Here is a 19,419-nt window from a genome sequence, read left to right as displayed (position 1 = left end):
GGCGGGGGGGAGGCGGTTACCGGGCATCGAACTCGGGACCTTGTGCTTTTGAGGCAGGCTGTGGCACCACTGAGCTAAATCCCTGGCCCTGGGAAGGAATGTTTTTCTAAAAATTGGTTTCAGTAGATTGGAGTTTTAATCAAGGTCAAATTAAACAGGCCATTCTTTGTTCTTTGACCTCCTTGGGTAAATCTGTCCTGTATTTTATTGTTTGGAACTTCATTTTTTAAAGAGGTTAAATTTTGCCAACACCCATTTGCTATTAGAATCGGTGATTTATCATCAAATAATGGGTCACCTACAACAAATGAGTTGCTGTGATTATTTGTTTTGCACGGGAACAGACAAACTTAGACCCATCCAGAGTGTTTTAATGTGAATAGATAAAAATGTTTACTTTTTACCAAAGCTTTTGCTCTTCAGAAGCAGGAGCAATTGATAATTATAAAATAACACATATATAACTTTGTAGGCCCTGTTATTTGCTAAGTTAAGAGAGCTTTTAATCTTTATTCTCCTTATTAACTGATTTATGTTTCAGTTTAAATAATTTTCATGGTACTTGGCCATTTCAGACCTAGTTAGGAGGAAAAGTACAATGCAAAGTGGAAGGAATTTTTCAGAACATTTACGAGCCAGCCCAAGTGGATTCCTTCTCTTATTTTTATTGTTTCAAATCATTAGTGATGTCAGCTTCTAGGCGTTTGTTGTGTTATGTTTTTAACTCTCCATGTCTTAATACATTCTTTCCTTCATAGTTGTTCTTCTCTTTCTATCGCACTAATGGTTGGTTCCTTGATTCTTGGCGATTAAGGATTTCCCCAGAGCAGGAGTTCTAGAGAAAAAGACCAGGACAAAGGACACAGTAATTGTCTTTTTTTTCCCCCACTAAAATGACTGTCACTCTCTCAGATTACACTCAGTCCACCAAAACTGATCACCATGCATTCAATGCACAGTTTTTGTCCTCAAAGAATTGGTAATAAATAGTTATCCCTTGGTGGGGATATTGGTTCCAGGACCCCCATGTAGACACCAATTGGAGGATGCTCTAATCCCTTTTGTAAAATGGCATAATATTTTTTCATATGACCTATGCATATTCTCTCATACTTTAAATTATCTCTAGATTACTTAAGACATCTAATACGATGTAAATGCTATGCAAATATTTGTTATACTGTACTGTTTAGGAATAGAGACAAGGAAAAATGTGTATATGTGCAGTACAGACACAATTTATTTTTCAAATATTTTTGATCCATGATTAAATCTATAGATGTGGAATCCATGGATAGGAGGGCTGATTATGCTTAAGAATACTCAAGGATGTTAATCTCCTCAATACACCCAGCTGTAGAGAGGTTTCTTCATCAGATGGAAATGGATAAGGAAATGCCTCCCCTCTCTGCAACCTTTGTAAAATGAGGGTAGAAGGCATTAATGTTGGTGAGGTTGAAATTAAATATTAGGAAAGAAAATTAGAAATCCTTTCTTCTACCTTTTATGCTGTATTTAACAAAATAAATTATTTAGCTGCCTTATTTTGACCTTCTGCTGCAGAAGAGCCATTCCAGTGAACTTGGACCCCAGGGTCCATGGATGTGGTTATTCATTAAGTCATTAACTCTAGCAATTTAAGGCTTCAACTAGGCTTGAGGTCAGTAACTAGTTGGGCAGCTAAGTCCTACCTTACTGCATCTGCTAATATCCCTCCAGTTTGGAAATAGGCTTCTTGTTAAATTTAGCTTTCCATATTGAAACATAAATAAAAAGATATTTAATTTATCCACCAGACTTTCTTGCTGTGGACACCTGAGTATGCTTGATCCTTGTTAACACTAACAGAATTGTGTCATTCCTTAAAAAAAAGTCCAAATTAGAGACAAATTTGGAGCAGTTATTGATTTAACAGTCCCATACATGCCTTTGTACACAGAAGGAGCATGAAAAAGATTCCTAGTGATAAGCAGGTCAAACACTGTGTTGATAATAATAGCTAAGGTTATCAGATGTGTATTGTGCCCCAGGTACTGCTGTACAGGCTGTATGTGTGTGTGAATCACTTGAGCCTCACATTAGCCCATAAGAAGAAATTGAGTTGCAGAGGAATGAAATAACTCACATAGGTCATACAGTTAGGAGGGGATGGAGCCTAGCCTGACTCTAGAAACTGAGCCCTTGCCCCTTGTATTAATTGCCTGAAACAAAAGTATTGCCTCTTGCTGCCAGATTTAGGGGTACATTCCCCATTTCCCGTATTATTTTCTAAATTATATGTACCCCAGCTCCCTTCCCACCAGATCCATGGCTCATCCTCAGCCTTATGCCTACTCATTATTCTTTCTTCCCTGCTCTGCTCTTAACCCCAGGATGCAGACTCCTGGTGAACAGTCTGCTGCTTTCCTCTGGCTGTTCTGTTCTCCCCCACACCCTCTCTGTCCCTGCCTCAGTAAGCTCAGCATCATTCCTCAGCTGTGACTGCCAAAGGCTCCTTATTGGAGGGACCTCCTCCGTGAACTGTTCTAGTGACACCTATCACCTGGTGATGGCTGCCTTAGCCCTTGGCCCTGGGCTGACCTCACTTGGAGGACACTTCCTCCAGGAGGCCTTCTGTGCTGCTATAACAGAAAACCACAAACTGGGTGATTTATAACTAACAGATATGTATTTCTCACACTTGTGAATGCTGTGAAGTCTAAGATCAAGGCACCAGCACAAGTTGAGTTGTCAGGTGAGGGCTGCATCTTTTGGAGATGAGGAGTGCAGTGTGCTCATGAGATAGAGGGCAGAAGGGCAAGTGGCTCAATGCTGTAAGAGCCCTCTTTTACAAGTGTCTTAATCCCACTTACAGGGGAGGAACCTCCATGGCCTAATCACCTCTTGTTTGGCCCTGCCTTTTAATACCACCATATTGGCAATCCTTGAATTTTTGAGGGGACATATTTAAGTCTTTTCTTTTCCCTCTGTCTTGTCCTCCCTTCCTTCCTTTCTTCCTTTTTTTTTTTTTTTTTTTTTGGTGGTACTTACGGTTAAACCCAGGACCTCATACATGCTAGACAATTACCAGGCCACTGAACTTCATCCCCAGCCTTTTAAAAATTTTTAAATAGAGTCTCACTAAATTTCCCAAGCTGACCTCAAATTTATAATCCTCCTACTTTAGCCTTCCAAGTGGCTGGGATTACAAGTGTGCACCACTGTGCCCAGCTGGAGGGGACACGTCAAATCAGAGTGCCTTCCTTCCTGAGTCTTTGTAAGGTGCCCCTCTTGTGCATCCTGGAGCACCCTCAAATGCCTTCATCCTGTGCCTTGGCAACTGACCACAGTCACACTTGCTTGTTATCTAGGCTCTCTTCAGATAATAGGCTCCAGGTTGCAACCATGGTTGAAGGGTCCATTCTTGTCCTCCTTGCACCTGACACATGGTATGGTAAACAAGGAGTGCTTAACGAGTGCTTGGTAAATGAATAGCAACATGTATCCCAATTACTAAGCTATGGCAAACCTCAGGGTGGTGTGCATCGATGCATGTGTCAGGGCTCGTCATGCAGAGACAGGCAGCTGCTTTCTGTGCTCCCTGCTGAGAGTGTGCTCAGCCTTGTGACAGCACTGCTGTTCTTGTAGGCTGTAGGCTCTTCAGGTCTCCTTTCTCAGCCTCCTCTCTGCTTTAGGTGCCACATGCCTTCAGGAAAATCCCTGTATTTTTCTTTCATGCTGGAATTGAACAGGAAGCAGATGAACAGTTGCCTGGATGAAGGGCCCTGCCTAGATTTGAGGTCATCTTTGTATCAGTACTGTCCTTATAAAAGTCAGGAATGAGGGTTTACAGATGAAAATCAACCCAAGCAGTATATAGAGCTGACCATCAGTCTGCTTTGCTGCTCTCAAAAAGAGATCACAGGACCCTTTCATAGAGGAATTTTTAATGTTCATTTTAGCCCCTGAAGGTAAAATATACAGCCATTATTCAGGAAAGAAAATGTGAGTAAATGGTATGGCTTGGAGGTAAATGTTCTCTTTGAGGCTACATCTGTCTGAGAAATCCTTGGAAGGCAGTTGTAAAATAATGACACACATTTTCACTTTACTTCCCACCTTTTAGGAGTGTATTCTCCACATAGAGCAAGATCAAGCTGCATTTCAACCAACCATGGTTTCAATCTGTGCTGATTGTAATTTTTATCCATCATAGGTTTGAAGACATACCTGATTTCGGGTCAGAGAGCCAAGGAATCTCATTGCAGCTGTGCAGAGGCCTTGCTTTCTGGCTTTGAGGCCATTGACGGTTCACGGGTGTCCTCAGGCCCTAGGGGACAGGGAACAGCATCATCAGGGAGTGTCAGTGACTTGGCGCAGACTGTCAAAACCTTTGATAACCTTAAGGTTAGTTTTTTTCCTTCTTCTAAAACTTTGTTAATTCTACAATAGAACACGTGAAATAATAATCAGTGGGTGGCAAACGACTCAGAATGCCTTTTAGTTTGGTTTTTACAATTTTTAAATTTAATGTAAAGTTAGCAGGATTTTGCATTTTTAGTATCCTTCATTTTTAACGTATTATGCACCTCCATTTCCTTTCTGCGTTGCATAAAAATGTTTCTCACTGGAGTTGTTAGTTATTTTCTTTTTCTGCAACATGTGGTGTTTTTCAGAATTTCTAAAAGCAAATGATAGATGACAGTAAAGGTAATTTTCCTTTTATCTTGCTTGAGGAGCTGATTTTTATTTTATTTCAGAGACCACTTCCTCGTATACTCCTGTGTCTCTTGAAATTCACAATTTTGTAACTCTTACATTTTGTTGATGTGTGTGAATCGTGTGACGTAGCTCATTGAAAAGAATACACTTTGCCAAGAACATCATGGAACTTTGTTACTGGAGCAGAACTCTCCTGGTGGCTATCTGGAAATACCTATTTCTGGACTAACACTGTGTCATAATAAACTACCCAGGAATTAGCATGATCAGCCTTGGGCTATGAAATCATTCTCATTTATGACCTCTTCCTCAATTATCATAGTGAATTTAGTTCTCCCACTGGTATCTTCTGTTTATTTTTACAGTTTAAATATTTGCTGTTTCCATTTTTAAAAAGAGATGGAGACAGTTATAACAGTTCTGCTTCACTGTTTTGTGCTCTTAGATAACAGAAAAATACAATAATCAGGATGATGGGCTACTGTAACGGCTTTAATCCAGTATGTTTCTACTGATCCACATTTGTTAGCAGATTTGAAAGCTAGCTGTTGGTCCTTAAGCTTAACAGTCTTCATAATGTGACAATCAGCTGGAATATCCAGGTTATCTTACCATGTTGGAATTCATCATGCCTGTCATCCAGTTACTTCTGGTAATTATTGCATTCAGGTTTATTCAGAGTGCTCATATATCATTTTCTCTGTGTGTGCATTGTGGTTTCTCAACTTTGGCACTATTGATATTTTAGACCTGATAACCTTTGCTGTGAGGGCTGTCCTGTACATTGTCAGATAGATGGTAAGCACCATCTATGGTTCTGCTTTCTGTCATTAGTAACATCCTTTTCCCCTCATTGTGCCAACCAAAAATGCTCAGCATTCCGTGGGGAGGCAGAACCATCCCTGGTGGAGAGCCACTGGGATGGTAGTACTCTTTCTGCCTGTGCAGTAGAGTTAATGTAACTGAACTTTCCTGAATGCCTACCAGCTTTAGAGATGGCCTGCTTATTTGGACTGATGCTTTGCATGTCAGACAGAGGGGCTTTACATGCAGAGTCTGTTACTGAGCACAGGCAGGGAGGAATAAAAAAATGTGGCTTTCCAAATGTGGTTTTATTACATGGGGACAAATGGTTTCCTCCAGACTTCAAACTGAGCTGTGTTTAAGTAGAGAAATAGTTTGAGCTCAAAGCCCCAAATAAGTGATTTGTTGTGTTTGTCTGCCATTTTGGATTGTGCATATTGTGTTTCTATCTATCAGGGAATGCAGTGGTTGAGTTCACATATCACATACCATATTTACAATTTTAGTGACGGTGATTCCATGCTAAATTCCCTTAAGGTTTTCTCTTACCCTGAAAGAACATTTCTTGTTATAGTTGTAGATTTTTGCTTTGATCTAGACAGGCAAAAACTCTTTAACATATTTCTATTCTATGTATACATTTTCCAAATAATATGAAAGTTTCCTGAAAATCTTGTGATTAAGTTGACTGTGTTACCAAAAGGAATTTGAGGGGGAAAAAAAGAATCTTTGTGCCCTTTTCAAGGAGGGAAAGATGAATTGGGTCATGAGGTATAATTTGTGGAGTATTTTGATGGTTTGGGCAGGATGATAGGATATTTGAGACGAGGGCTGTTCCAGAGCATTGGAATTCTTTGGATTCCACATTTGGAGTGGAAAGAGCATAGAACACGAAGAGATGAAAGACCAAGTCCTACTGTAGTGAAGCCACTGTGTGAAGCACTTCTCAATGTCCTTCCTTCCCTGGGGTCAGATGAGAGCAGGGTGTAATTGTGAGTGAATTGAAGGCACCATAATCCTAAACTGCAGAGGAGACTGAGTCTGCTTTAAAGATGATTAAGATTATAATATAATCTATAAGACCTTCTCTATAATCTGACCCATAAGGCCTTATAAGAGGTTTTGAACAATAGACATGTAAAATGCCAGTTGCGTGCCCCTGTGGTCTTTCGGTGGTCTTATCCTACAAACTTGTCAGTGCCTTGCACATGTGCCATTGGCATGTTGCCTTAGATATATTGTCTGCACTAAGGTTAGCTTTCCAATATGAGGAAATCCCATCTAATTACTACTCCTAATCCTTTCCCAGGGTCTGTTGGGTCTTCCTGCTAATAGGCAGCTTTTCTTTTCTTACTACTGATCTCTCATGTCAGAGAGTGAAACCCAGGCTATCTGTCCCCATCCCTACATTCCAGTCATCCTCTGCCTTGTGTAAGGCAGCGTTTCTTAAAGTATGTTCCCTTGAGCAGTAGTTTCTCAGAATAGACACAGGTGTCGTGTATAAAAAGAAACTCTGTGGTCAAATTAATTTGAATAATTCTGAATTAAACAACCCAGAAAGAGTTTTTCTACCACAGGGCTTCTCAGAGCCTTTAGGGCACCATTGGGCATTACTGTCTAGAATGAGGGCTGTAGTATATAGTGTTCTCAGGCCTCTCTGAGCACAGATTATTTTTTCAAGATGCACCCTACAGGGCAAGTGCTATGGGTGACTCCATTTGGGAGAACATTTCTAGTTTCATGGCTAAGACCAAGAAATTAGAGAAAGGTGTTCAGTAAATAGTCACAGAGTGACCATGTGCCTGTCTTGTTCCTTTGCCTCCTCTAGACACCTAAGTTCACTCTCAGCTTCCCTGAAGTTTTCTGTGCCTCCCTAGATGATCTCTAAATTCTCAGTTCTTTTTAGTTTGTACCCTTTGCTCAGACATCCATGGTCTTAAACCTTTGTCCCCTGTGCACCTTCCTGTGGCCTCTCTGAATGCAGGATACATGAGTTAAATGATTTACGTATTTCCCAAACACACAGAGAGATACAGCTCTGTGGAGGCAGACTAAGGAGGACAAAATTCAGAAGCCTGGGCAGAACTGTCTAGAATCTAGGTAATGTCCAGGAAGGGTTTATTTTCTACCCCTATATGTCCCATATAGTTCTCCCATGTCCCTTTAAGTTCTCTCCTAATTTGCAACTGGAAATTTCTTATCTCATCTCTCATAAAACATTCTGAGTATTTTAACCACCTATCAGGAAGTGATAGTGATGACACAGGCCAAGGACCTTCAGCCCTGAGGTCATAGGTCAAAGAGAATCCTACCCATACCCCGGTCTTGGCTTTTCTCAGTGACCAGCAATGAGAGTTCCTCATCAGGAGGGATTGTCTAACAAGTGAAGGCAGACACTGCTGGAACCATGGTAATGCAGCTCTGCACCTAAAGCATAAGAAGATGCCTTCACATTTTGGAGTGGAGAAGAAGTCAAGAGAGTAGCAAGGAGAGACCAAGACTTTCCACATCAGCCCCTGGGGCAGTGTGAGTGTTACAGAAAGGGCCATGACCTCAAGCTGGCAATCCTTCAATCCTTCACAGATCCTTGGCTTTGGGGCTGTGACCAAATCACGTGATTTCTCTAAGCCACAGTACAGTGTTCCATGTTGGTGAGATGGTTCTGAGGGGGAAGTCTTTCAGGGTTGGCTGAAATGAACTGAAGCCAGGTCTGTGAATGCCAGAGTTGGAGTCTAAGCATGGTCAACACTGGGCATGCACCAGTCACTCCAGCAGAGCAATGGATGCCAACCAGACAGGAGGAGAGGAAACCTGGGAGGAGGGAGAGATGCAGTTGTATTTGCCCACCAGAGCCACAAAGGTCTCACCTTCTCTCTTGTAGTGTTTTGAGGGAGATTCTTACAAATATTGCAGTCCGTCATTGCTGTGGGGATGAATGTTCTCTCATACAATCAAGTCTCAAATAGGAAATAGGAGCATGGGCACTTGGCCCATTGAATGTGACATCAGCTCTGGAGCAGGTGTTTACCTCATTTTATTGTGAATAGTATGTGTGATGGGTGGATCACGAATACACCTGTCAGAGGAGCCAGGTATTTAGCTCAGTGGCGCCGTACCTGCCTCACAAGCGCAACGTCCTGAGTTCGATCCCCGGTACCAAAAAAAAAAAAATACACCTGTCAGGGCCAGGAATGTAGCTCAGTGGCACAGTGCCTGCCTGGCAAGTGCAAGGCCCTGAGTTCGATTCCCAGTACAAAAAAAAAAAGACTACACCTGTCAATAAAAATAGCTTTCCTAACATCTTTGTGAAGGACAAAGAAAAGGAAATCCAAAATTGAGTGGATTTTATCATATTAATCCTCATCAGTGACCCACTGGAGCTGTGAAGTATCTTAGTTTACCTCTGAAAGGCCTCACTGAGAATGATGCTCCTGCTTGGCTAGTCTGTGAGTTACCTTGATCTGTTCTTCAGAACCTTGGGGCTCCATGCTCACTGGGTGTTTCTATACATTTACTGTTAGTAATGAAGTTAATGATACAGGTTTGCCCCCATGGGGGTGATTCAGAGAGGACTTGTCCTATTTTCAGAAAGTTCATCCTTCCCCTTTAAGGGCCCTAGCCCTGGGAACCATCCTTCTGTGACAGTTCCTGTGACATTTTTTAAATGATGCTAAATAAAGGACACTTCTTTTACCTCTTTATTATTTGTATACAAAATTATTATGAAATAGGCTCAGTCAACCCAGTTTGAGGGACTAGAGGTCTTTTTAGTAAATTATAGAAAATGAAAAGATAATAGATTTATAGTTTATACATTCTCATATGTAAAGTTTAGAAATTAAATAAGTATGTATTGTAAATAGTGTCTGAATTGATTGTGTAACCCTATGAATATGTGAAGAACTATTGAAGTATGCAGTTTAAATGAGTGAATTGATTATCTTATTAAAGCTCTTTTACAAATATTATAAATAGTAGCCTGCCCACTGGCTCTGACACATCGATGTAAGTTTTTTTTAAAGAACTTTTCAAATTTCATCTATAGTTTTAGTTATATGTGTTTCCTTCAATGAAGAGAAAACATATCAAATATAAATTGATAACTCTTCCTCACAGAAAAATTCCAGGCAGTAGATACAAAAGAAATGAGAGCAATAGAAAATCATCATTTGGACACCACAGTAGTAATTGCTACAGGGAAGGTCTACCAGGAGCGCTAAAAGCAGTGGGCAAGAGTTTAAGGAGAAATAGGATATCTCCCAAGTATACGTGCCCCAATCTGTATTAATTATAAAAGAAAGAACAGCAACTTTGCAATGGACAAAGCCTGAAGAGCCTGCCCTCACCAGATGTCAAGGTAAGCATCACTACTAAGGTGGCAAACCAATATTATGTAACCCTGAAATGGTGTGCTGAGAAAGGCATCTTACCTTGGCCACATTCTTCCCTCAAATCTTAAGCCTTGGGGCCGGGGATTTAGCTCAGTGGCACCATGCCTGCCTCACAAGCACAAGGTCCTGAGTTCAATCCCCAGTACCAAAAGAAAGAAAAATTTAAAAAACCCAAAAAACCAAAAAACAAAATCTTAAGCCTTGGTCTGCTAGTAAGGAAGCATGAGGCAGGTCCAAATTCAAAGACTTCTAGAAAACACAACCAAAATGCTTCAAAAGTGTCAAGGTCATACAAAGGAAAGACAGAAGAATTACTACATACTGGAGGGGACTAAGAAGACACAAGAACTAAAAGTAGACCAGGTATAGGTGCACTTGGGAGGCTGAGGCAGGAGGATCACTGTGAGTTTGAGGCCAGCCCAGACCACATAGTGAGTTGAAGACTAGCCTTGAAAAGAAAACAAAACTAAACCAAAAACTAAAAGTAGCATGGGATCCTGTATGTGATTCAAGAAAAGAAAGGGCCATTAGAGAGTAATTGGGACCATTCAAAGAAAATCAGTACTTTAGTATTATTGGGTAGCATTAATGTCTTAGTTTTCATAACTGTACTATGATTATATAAGGTGGACGGTATTTCCAAACTCTCTGAACTATCTTTCCCACTCTTATAAGTCAAAAATTATTATTATTATTATTATTATTATTATTATTATTTTGGTACCGGGGATCGAACTCGGGTCCTTGCACTTGTGGGGCAGGTGGCAGAACCACTGAGCTAAATCCCTGGCCCTCAAAAATTATTTTTAGAAAGGATGTGTAGGAATTGAAATGGAAAGATATGTCCACCATCACTTAACTGGCATCCTCATAAGTGAAATTTCTAAAAGTTCCTAATAACTTTCTTATTTTGACTTTCTGATGGAATATTTCTGTGGCACAGTAACAGTCTTCTTGCCTGACAGTCTGCTGAATCTGATCTAATCTGTTCTTGACTTGGGTCCTCATTACCCGTCAGTTATTAAACCTAGTGGTCATATTTGGCCAATGAATTGAATGAGTAGTTTAGGGTTCTCCGATCCTACTGTGTGGCTTAGAGATCTTGTTTCTGAGTTTCATTGGTGTTTGTTTGCTCTTTTGCCTCTGGCACTCATAGGTTGTCTACTTTTTGTTGTGTTAGCTTCTGGGGTGCCTTTTTTTTTTTCTGTGATTATTACTGTTTCTCTTTTCCTCTAATGTTCCCCTTCTATACTCCTCTAATATTTTGTTAACAGAGGTCATTTATTTTGAAGTGTTCATGCTTGCACCTAATCCATTTGCTTAAACAACAGTACTCTGTTCCACCAGTACCCTGGATAGAGGTTCCCTGTGTTTGATGGTCAGGGTCAAGGGCTTTGGTGCTTGGCTTATACTCTCCTTCACTATTTTCTAATGGTATGACTCTGGGGATATCTCTTATCTTCTCTGCCTCAGTTTTCTTGTATGTAAAATGGGGCTAATAGTGCCTGTATCATGGGTGCTTGTGAGGACTGAATAAATTGATAATGCATGAAGAGCTTAGAGAAGCCCCTCAGTGCATGGTACTTGTTTATTACTATTGTAACAGTGCCATTATTGCTGCTCACCATGTTCAACATGAGCTTTGGGTTTGGGATCAAAGGATGCTTCTTCTACTACTACATCTTGCTAGGTAGTCATGCTTAGCAGATTGAACAAGCAAAGCCAGGACTTTGCTGATGTTTCCTTCCCCAAAGAGGCTTTCCCTCTCCCTCCTGTGACATTTATGAAAAGGGACAGCTGTTGACTTTGAAATCACTTATCTTGCAATGAGAAATAGTCTTGAGGAAAAAATATCTTATTTTATAGCTCTGTCCATATGTTCTGAACAGAATATATGGTATATGTATTGAAATGTGTTAAAAAGAAATGAAACTGTGCCTGCATGTATTACAGAGATAGTTATGATCTTCCCTCCACAGAGGAGGGAGCACAGATAGTCTGGAAAAATGCAGAGTGCACTTTTGGGTATTCTCCAAAGAATCTCGGGTTACCCTGGCAATGGCCAGCAAATTCCTTGGCTGGTAGAGTATGCTGTTTGGGGAACCTTAGAAGCTTCCCTTAATGTCAGTATGCCAGCAGAGCCACTTAAAAGAACCAAGAGGACAGTCTAGCAGCATAGGTCATTTCAGGGAATCAAAGTCCAGGAAATCAAAGTGCCATGGTTATTCCTGGGCCCTCCTTGTGCCAAGAAAGGAGGTTAAAGCGATGCCCCATGGTGGCCTGGGGCTGGGAGCCCTACAGCCCAACCCCTGTGTTCACAGCTCTTGTGTCTTCAGAAGGCTCATTTCTGCCTCACAGTTATGAAGATTAACTGCGATCATATACACAAGGCTGCAAACCTGTTGCTCTGTATCTTTAGCACATAGATGTTTCTAAATCATAGCAGTTGCAATCATTACGTCAGTGATTTTTATCTGTGTGCCTGCTAGTGTTGCTCTCTTGCCTTCCAAGGTGGTGAGATGCCCCCATGTAGTTCTCTGGAGTCAGACATGCTCTTGCCAGTGGCGGATTCTCAGCAGAGGTGGAGATGACTATAGCTGGGGGGAGAGATGGACATTTCATAGGTTGGGAAGGTTTCACTTGCTTGGCAAAAATCAGGTTGTAAAATGTCTTAACCAGATTAAAATTAAGCTGGGAAATAGTTAAGTGAAAATTGCTGTGGAGCGTGTGGAGAGGGAAACAAACCCACCCACTACTATATGGCAAATGGAAGAAGGGACCTCTCACTACAGACCAGAAGGAAATGTGAGGTGGGGAATGTCTCCATCAGGAATATGAATTTCCTTGCAATTTTTTTGTTTCATTTCATTTAAAGCTTTAATCAAGACCCTCCCCTCCTCTGCCCCAAAGAAAAGTAGTTTAGGAAGAGAGAGACATGTTTTAAAAGTACAATGAAGCGATCTGCCGCAAGATTCAGGCCTCTGCCAGTGGCAGCCCGGCTAGAGTCTCAGCCACCCCTTTACCCGTGACAGTTATCACTCATGGATCAGTTCTCCTTACAGAGCGAGGATGTGGCCTCATGATCCTTCTCAATTCAGCCTTCTATGAAGTCAATAGAGCTAGTACGAAAAATGAAGCTGCTTTAAAATGTAACTTCAGACATGCTTTACATGTGTTTTCTCATTTTGCCCTTACGATAATTCCTTAAGGTAGAGGTAACCCCATTTTACAAAAGAGGGAACTGAAACTCAGATCCCATACCTACTGGGTGATAAAACCAAGATTTAGTCCACGACAGTGTGATTCCAAAGCCAGTGCCTTTAATTACTGGGTTATACTGCTTCTCTAGTCTCAGTGTTTCAAAATGGTCAGAGAAATAAATAGCTTCTTACTGTTTTACTCCGACTTTTCCAGATTGGTAGAAGTTCCTGGATCATAAGGATTTGACTTAGTGTCTCAAACCATAATGTCAACCTGCCCTATACACCAGGCTGTGTTTTTCCCTTCCCTAGTGTACCAACAACGGTCCCTGAAATGTTCAGTGTGCCCCCTGGAGGAGCAAGCCAGCCACTGCCCTCAACTCCAAGGCCACGGCACTCAACCCCCACTGCTTTCCTCCAGAGAGCTCCCTTTGGGTCTTGTTACATGTGTCTTTTAGGCACATTTACTTCACACGTGCGTTGGCAGCTTGCACGTCACTCTTGTGTAATTGGTATTGTGTGTGTGTGTGAGTGTGGTTTGACAATATCAGTGGCCATTGGCAAAATGTTTTAAAGTTTAATTCAATCAGTACCACAAGATGCTTTAAATAATTTTATTGTATAATTATAAATTAGATTATTGATAACTAGAACATTTTAGCTGTTAATGTCAGTTTTTAAAGAGCTATGAGAAGGGCCGGGGATTTAGCTCAGTGGTTCCGCCGCCTGCCCCGCAAGCACAAGGACCTGAGTTCAATCCCTGGTACCAAAAAAAAAAAAAAAAAAAGAGCTATGAGCAGATTTTATCTAGGAGGTATTACCTGCTCAGATGTACTAGTTAACAATTTTGATAGCTACTTTGGCATGTATATTTCTATTATTTAAATGAAAATAAATGTTCAAACCACATTATTTCAGATTCCCAAACTACACAACTCTTCAGAATCTTTATTCTTTTACTTACTGAAGCATAAGACTATGATCTAACTTGGGATGTAACCTGGGCTATATCTCTGTATTTAGGCAGTAAGTGATATATATTTTAAATTTCCAAAATCATATTCCACCCTCAGATAATTTATTCCAATGTTCAAGGGTTCTTACTGCAAAGAAATTGTTTCTTCTGCTGCAGTTTGTCCTCTTTGTTGGAAACTATTAGTTGCTGTCTCACAGTTCCTAGGCTGCTATATCACATTAATAATGATAATTTTATTAAGGACATCACCATCACAACAGTTAACTTTAGAACATTTTCCTCATCCCTAAAAGAAAGCCCATCTTAATCCATTTAGCTAGTATAACAAAATAACCATAAACTGACTGGCCATGGTGGTACATACCTATAATCATAGCTACTCAGGAGGCTGAGGCAGGAGAATTGTGACTTCAAAGCCATCCTGGAAAATTTAGGGAGACCCTATCTCAGAATTTTAAAATAAATTAATAAAATAAAAATAAAAAGGCTAAGTGGTAGAGCACCCCTGGATTTAATCCCCAGAACTTGGGGTTGGGGTAGTAAAAAACATAAACTGAATGATTTGTAAACAGTGAGAAATTGTTTCTTACAGTTATGGGAGCTGGAAGTCCAATATAAAGATATCAGGAGATTTGGGCCAGGGATTTAGCTCAGTCGTGCCGCTGCCTGCCACGCAAGTGCAAGGTCCCGAGTTGGATCCCTGGTACCAAAAAAAAAAGAAAAAAAAATCAGGAGATGTGATATCTAGTGAAGACCATGGTTCATAGGATGCCTTCTTACAGGGTGGAGGTGACAAGGGAATTCTGTGGATCTCTTTAGTAGGGGCAGTAATCCATTCATGAGGGTTTGGTCCTCATGCTCTAATCTCCTAATACCATCACTTTGAGGATTAGGATTAGCATATGAACTGCGGTGGAGATACAGGGCACACAAAAATACAGATCATAGCACATTACATATTTATTAGCAGTCGTTTTCTGTACCTCTCTCCCCCTTATACCTGGCAACTGTTTAATCTGCTCTCTGTCTCTATAGAACTGCCTTTTTCAGTCATTTCACATAGATAGAATCATACCTTATGTGGTCTTTTGTGTCTGAGTATTTTCAACAGTCATGTTTTCAAGGTTCATCCATGTTGTAGCATGTGTCTGTGCTTCATTCCTTTTTATAGTTGAATAATATCCCCTTATATGACTAGATCACAGTTTGTTGATGCACTCTTCAGTTGATGGAAGTTGAGTCTTCACTCTGGCTGTTGTGAACACTGCTGCTGTGTGCTCATGTACAGATTTTTGTGTTAACATTTTTTGCCCTGCCAGATTTATTTTTAGCGCCTTCTTGAGTGGTTCAGTAAGCCTTCCATTTGGTCACAGCCATCCTATGTGACAGCACATTGCAACAATGGACTTGTGTGAGTTGCATATCATGGTCATGTTTTCTGGGTATGTTCCTATGGCCTGTGTGTTTCTCGTAGACCTGCCCTTCATGTGGAATTACATTTGCTCCCAAGTCAGAAGCTGGTGCAGAAGGAGGAGCTGTGCAAAACGGCTGTCAAGACGAGTCTAAGACCAGCACCAAGGTAACAAGCTCATGGCTGTTGTTCCTGTCAGTTCCTCTCCTGGCGCATCCACCTAAGGTGACATTCCTGTCTCATCAACTTCTTAGTTCTGGGAATAACTCCTCTTAGGTAATAGCACTCTATACCCCCTAGTCATTGGATTTTGAATAAACCAATAAAGAATGCAGTGGAGGCATTAGGGGTATAGCTCAGTGACAAAGCATGTACTTAGCATGCATGAAGCCCTGTCCTGTCCCATTAAAAAAAAAAAGGCTGGAAAGTCAGAGCTAACCCCTGTGAAATAGAATAATGCCCTATGGAACTGGGTGGGACTCCCTTCAGAAGCAGTAAGAATTTTAAAATGCATGAGTTACAGAGGCTAGAGGATTTATGGACTGGAAGCCAGACACAACACATGGTAGAGTACAGATGTTCAAAGAGAAGAGGCCTCTTCCAGATAAGAAGCATGCCTGGAGAGAAGTTTGGAGGCAGAGCAAGCAGCAGGAAGGCTGCTGGAGAAATGGGGCTTGGAGACCAGGCCAGGTCTGGATTGGAGAGCTTCAGGAGAGTTTCTAAAGACTGCCTTCCCCAGTGAGGCCCAGGCTCTGTAGCTCTCCACCCTCCTGCATCTGCCAAAGGACTTGTAAATGCAGATCAGAGGTTCCCAAAACATAGGCCCCTATTTGTCTACCTTCTCTTAAGCCACTGGCCAGTAGCCCTGGGTTTCCTTTCCCTGGCCCATCATTGCACTTCCCAGGAGGTCCTCCAGACCTTCCCCACAGACCCCTGGAGCCCCAATTCTGTGTAAGCAAACTCCTTGACCAACCGCTTTCTCCTCCACTGTACGGCTCTCCTTATGATCTTACCTCCTGGCTGCCTGAACACCTGGAGATGTCCTTTGACAGAGCAGGGTAGTAGGGAAGCAGGTTGGTGGAGAGGTTGAGGATTGGGTGTGAGGAGACACAGGTAGAGCCCTTTTGATATGTCAGGGCATCCAACACTTGGTGCAGGGCTCCAGGGTGGCAGAGGGATCAGGTGGGAATAAGCACGTGCTCCATGCCACCACTCACTTCCTGGGCTTGCTCCCTCTTTGTCTCGAGGCAGGCTTCTGGAGGACCTAATTCCAAAGCTCAGAATGGACTTCTGAGCCCTCCCCAAGAGGAAAAGCTCACCAACAGTCAGACCTCCCTGTGCGAGATCCTTCAGGAGAAGGGAAGGTGGGCAGGTGTGAGCTTGGACCAATCAGCCCTCCTCCCACTGAGGTTCAAGAACATCCGTGAGAAAACGGATGCCCATTTTGTGGATGTTATCAAAGAAGACAGGTAAGACTGGGCCATCTGCAGAGGTTACAGAGGTTTGCAGGAGAAACTGCCTTTTTCTGAATTGCCTTATCCATGCATTTATTTTCTGTTGTCAGTATGTTACTTTATTTTATTTTGAAGTAATTTAAAACCTAAAAAGTTACACAAATACTATATAGAATTCCTTTATTCCCCTTGGTTCACCAACTTTTAACATTTTGTTTGATTTTGTCCTCTTCCTCTGTCTTCCTCTCTTCTCTCTATGAAATTAATTTTCTCAGCCATTTGACAGTGCATTGGATACATCATAGTCTTTAATGCTTTGTACTGTATTTCTTAAAAACAATGATGTTGTCTCACATAATCTTAGTTATCAGACTCATAAAGCTCAACATTGAAGTGATATTCTATCTAATCTATTCCAGTTTTGTCAAATGATCCAGTGTATCTTTGGCAGCACATTTTCCCTCTTGTCCAGGATCTAGTTCAGGATCACATGTACTATTTTATTGTCAGTCCTCTTTAATCTTTTTAAATTATAGACAGTTCCTCAGTCATATTTTGTTGTTCATTATATTGACATTTTTTTAAATTACAGCTCAATCCTGTTACAGAATATTCTTGAAGTTGGATTTGTGTGATGTTTCCTTGTGATTGTCAGGCTCTGTATCTCTGGCTAGATGTCACAGAAGTGATGCCATGTCCTTCTCAGGATGTTGTGTCCAGAGGCATGCAGTGTCCATTTGTTTCTCACTAGTGACATTCATTTTGATTAACCAGGTGTTGCCAGTTTCTCCAGTCTATAGCCATTATTTTCTTCTTATGACTAATAAGCAACCTGTCAGGAAATACTTTAACACCTTATAATTATCCTATTCTATATCAACTTTTTTTAGATTCAGTATCTATTGATGAATCTTGCCTGAAACAGTCCTTACTATGATGGTTGAAAATGATTTCCAACTCCAGCACTCCTAGCACATTTATCATTTGATGATCAGCATCTGCTGCAAAGAAGAGTCCTCCCTGTTTGCTATTTTATCTATTTTTCAACATATTATTAGCCCAAACTCATGCACTTTCATTTTATTTCATGGGTCATAATTTATCCTTATGCTTATTATATTTGGATGCTTGAGTCTGGCCAGTGACCACCCACTTTGTACTGGCTCCTGTGTGCTTTTTACATGATCCCTTCATTTGATTGGGGCATTCTCTTACTTTCTAGCATAACAGGATGTTCCAAGCATGTTTTTTACCTTTCCTGCTCCAGCTCAGGGATTAGCTTTTTCTCCAACAGCCCTGGCCGCTTTTGGTGACGAATGGCTTTTAGATATGTTAGCTGTTAATGTCTAATTTAATGTTGTAGTCCAAGGACATACTGTATAACTTCAGTCCTTTTACATTAATTAGGACTTATTTTATGCCCTCAACATGGTCTGTCTTTTTTTTTTTTTTGGTACCGGGCATCAAACTCAGGACCTTGTGCTTGCAAGGCAGGCGGTGGCACCACTGAACCAAATCCCTGTCCCTCAACATGGTCTTTCTTGGTGAACATTTCATATGCACTTGAAAAGAAGGTATATTCTGTATTTGTGGGACATTAAAAACTCAATATCAGTTAAGTCCAGATGGCTGGTAGTATGGTATTTTCTATTAAATCAGTTGTTGAGAGAAAGATATTAACATCTCTAACTATGGTCTGGGGATGTAGCTCAATGCAGAAATACCCTCAGACCATAGTTGAGTTGTTTTCTAGGAGTTACAGATATACAGCCTTAAATTTTATATAATCATCTTAGAATTAATATTATATCACTTCATTCTAAATGAAAAAAGTGCAATCCATACAGATGCATTACTCTCTTCTCATTCCCTATGCTATAGTTATCACATGTATTATATCTACATACATTATAAACCCCAGTGCTCAGTAATCTTGAGTTAGTCTCCACTGATTGCTTTTCTATTGAGTATGATCATTTTTTCCTATTTCTTTGTATGACCAGAAATTTTGGATTGTGTTGTGGACATTGTGTATGGTGCTTAGAAAGTCTGAATTTTGTTATATCCTTCCAAAGAATATAAGTTTGTTTTGTTTCAGCAGAGATTTAGGTTAAGTGAATTCAACCTCCAAACTTTTATCTCTCATACTTTTAGCCTTAACTAGGCTTCTTGGAGCTTGCCATATACCTGTATGTCAGGGGTCAGCTAGAGATTTGAATAGTTTATATGCAGAATTTTGGGTTCCACTTCCCTAGTTCTCTTCCTTCTGGGTTTTATCTCTCTGGATTTTTAAACCAGTAGGGCTATGGCTATTCCATTAGGCCCAATAGGGGTATGGCTATTCCATTTGAGTTTTAGCTACCTGCATATGGTGCTGACTAATGTCTGTCTTCAGGGAAAAAATAAAATTAAAGTGAAAAATGGGAAATTTACCTGGTACTTTCCCTTTCTAAAGGGTGACTCTCCTCTGCCTGCCCTTGTC

General features: G+C 40.9%; 1 protein-coding gene across 3 annotated transcripts in view; it reads left to right on the top strand.

Annotated features, from left to right (window-relative positions):
• Positions 1 to 19,419, top strand: part of Adcy9 (adenylate cyclase 9) — a 125,542-nt gene that overhangs the window by 81,719 nt on the left and 24,404 nt on the right. For 2 of the 3 annotated variants that reach the window (XM_004864769.4, XM_004864768.4), the window contains exons 3-5: positions 4,196 to 4,386; positions 15,547 to 15,708; positions 16,735 to 16,952. In XM_004864769.4, coding sequence (XP_004864826.1) covers positions 4,196 to 4,386; positions 15,547 to 15,708; positions 16,735 to 16,952 — 571 coding nt within the window. The remainder of the gene's footprint in view (positions 1 to 4,195; positions 4,387 to 15,546; positions 15,709 to 16,734; positions 16,953 to 19,419) is intronic. The other variant, XM_004864770.4, reaches the window with a different exon arrangement.

This window comes from Heterocephalus glaber, unplaced genomic scaffold (assembly GCF_053883595.1).
Source record: "Heterocephalus glaber isolate CG9 unplaced genomic scaffold, H.glaber_assembly_v1.0 deba00001781, whole genome shotgun sequence".
NCBI lineage: Eukaryota > Metazoa > Chordata > Mammalia > Rodentia > Bathyergidae > Heterocephalus > Heterocephalus glaber.
This window is presented reverse-complemented; position numbering and strand designations above follow the sequence as displayed.